The following is a 1,750-nucleotide window of genomic DNA, read 5'->3' on the forward strand; positions in this document are numbered from 1 at the left end:
AACAAATAATTAAATTATTAAATTTGATCATACATGTCAAACCAATAATAACTCTCCGTCATTTTTGACTTCATAAATAAAACTCATTTGGTAAAAATAGAACAAACCCAAAACTTTATACCATAACGTCCAGGCTTAGACTTAATAAACACCTTAGCACACATATGCCCTTTATAAGAACACAAATGTTCGTCAACCGAAACACTATTACTAGGTTTGTAATAGGTTTGGTTGACAAGATTAGAATTAAACTTATCTAAAACCACTCTAATTTTAGAAAAGCTGTCGTGTGCATTTGGAGTTATTGCAGGGACGACTTTAACAACTCCACTACCAACGATGCCCCTTTTGATTCTGACATCTTTCCTGAGTTGCTCTTCAGAGAGATCTCTGAAATCTCGATCTGAATATTCCGCGCAGTTGAAATACTCTCCTTCTGGCCCGTTGTCAGCTTTCTCTTTCTCTTCGACATCCCCATCATCTGAAGTGTCTGATGCATCATCACAAACATCATCTGGCTGGCCCACATCGTAAGTTTCTATGTGTGAAGAAATGAATTTAAACATGTCACGTGGCATGCTATTTCTATAAATAGATTTTCCGTGGTCGATTGACCAAAGCTCTTCCACGGGATTAATGACATCATGGTGAGCTCCCATGTAGAGAAGAATTCCTAGGTACCTCAGGATGCTCGTTTTAGAAAGTTTGTTATCATCAGTCTTATGTTCTTTGGCTATTTTTTTATTTGAAAACAATAAAAGGTTATTTGTTATCTCTTCACAAAAAACAACCTAAAACACTCAACTTCAGTTAAATTACTTCCTTTGGGATCAAACGAGTAAGTCGGATCAGGCGAAGCTTTAACGTGTCGTGAGCTTTTTGGTGCTTCTCCTTTTTTCTTCCATTTAAATGTGCCAACAATCTCGTCTTCTTGCATAAGGTTTATGTTTTTTAATTCGATAAAAAATGTTTGCGATAGAAATATACTGTTTTAATTTAACATATTTTAATATTACATAGATTTACATATATAAATATAATAAATTATAATATTACTATTAAAAACGATCAATGAATAAATTTTAAATATTATTGAATCATTTAAAAATAATTTAAATTAATTAAAAAATCATTATAAATTTAATTTATACTTTAGATTATATTTATTTTAAAATAATACAAATTATAACTAATTTTCATTGTTATTATTGATTATATTTATTAGTGAAACTAATTTAAAATTGGATTATTAGCTTGTTTTTATGTTTCATTGAGTGGAATTATTTTCAAACGTTCGATGGATAAATGTATTTTTTGTTGTCTTGAATCCAAATTAATATACATTAATTTACAATAATAAATAAATTATTGTAAAAATATACTATTGCTACTTTTTGAAATCCATCAAAAAAATAAAAATTGATTCAAATTTCTCAATTAAAACGAAATAAACAAAACAACTTTTTTGTCGTCTTTTTAATATATACCACTACTTTAATATAAAATTATAATAGAAACTTATTAGTAAACGATTTTATTATTTTTTTATAAATACAACAACACAATTGATAATAGTTTTAAGAAAATTGGTTTTTTAAACTGATTGTGTTTAGTATCGATTATATTTTTCTTCTACTAAATATAATTATTTAAATAATATATTTATTCAAATAAATGGTAATATAATGTTGTTGTATATAAAAATAAAAATAATTATCGAAAGACAGAAACATACTTGACAAAAAAACAC

At 27.0% G+C, this 1,750-nt stretch overlaps 1 protein-coding gene across 1 annotated transcript; it reads right to left on the bottom strand.

Moving 5' to 3' along the window:
• Positions 1–107: 107 nt before the first annotated feature.
• Positions 108–937, bottom strand: EIN_211200 (hypothetical protein; the record flags this gene model as incomplete). Its single annotated transcript, XM_004259698.1, has 2 exons — positions 108–681; positions 792–937. Coding segments are annotated over 2 exons (720 nt in total), but the record flags the coding sequence as incomplete, so codon positions are not given.
• Between the last annotated feature and the right edge of the window lie 813 nt (positions 938–1,750).

This window comes from Entamoeba invadens (genome assembly GCF_000330505.1).
Source record: "Entamoeba invadens IP1 unplaced genomic scaffold scaff_1105074725669, whole genome shotgun sequence".
In the NCBI taxonomy this organism is placed as follows: Eukaryota; Evosea; order Mastigamoebida; family Endamoebidae; genus Entamoeba; species Entamoeba invadens.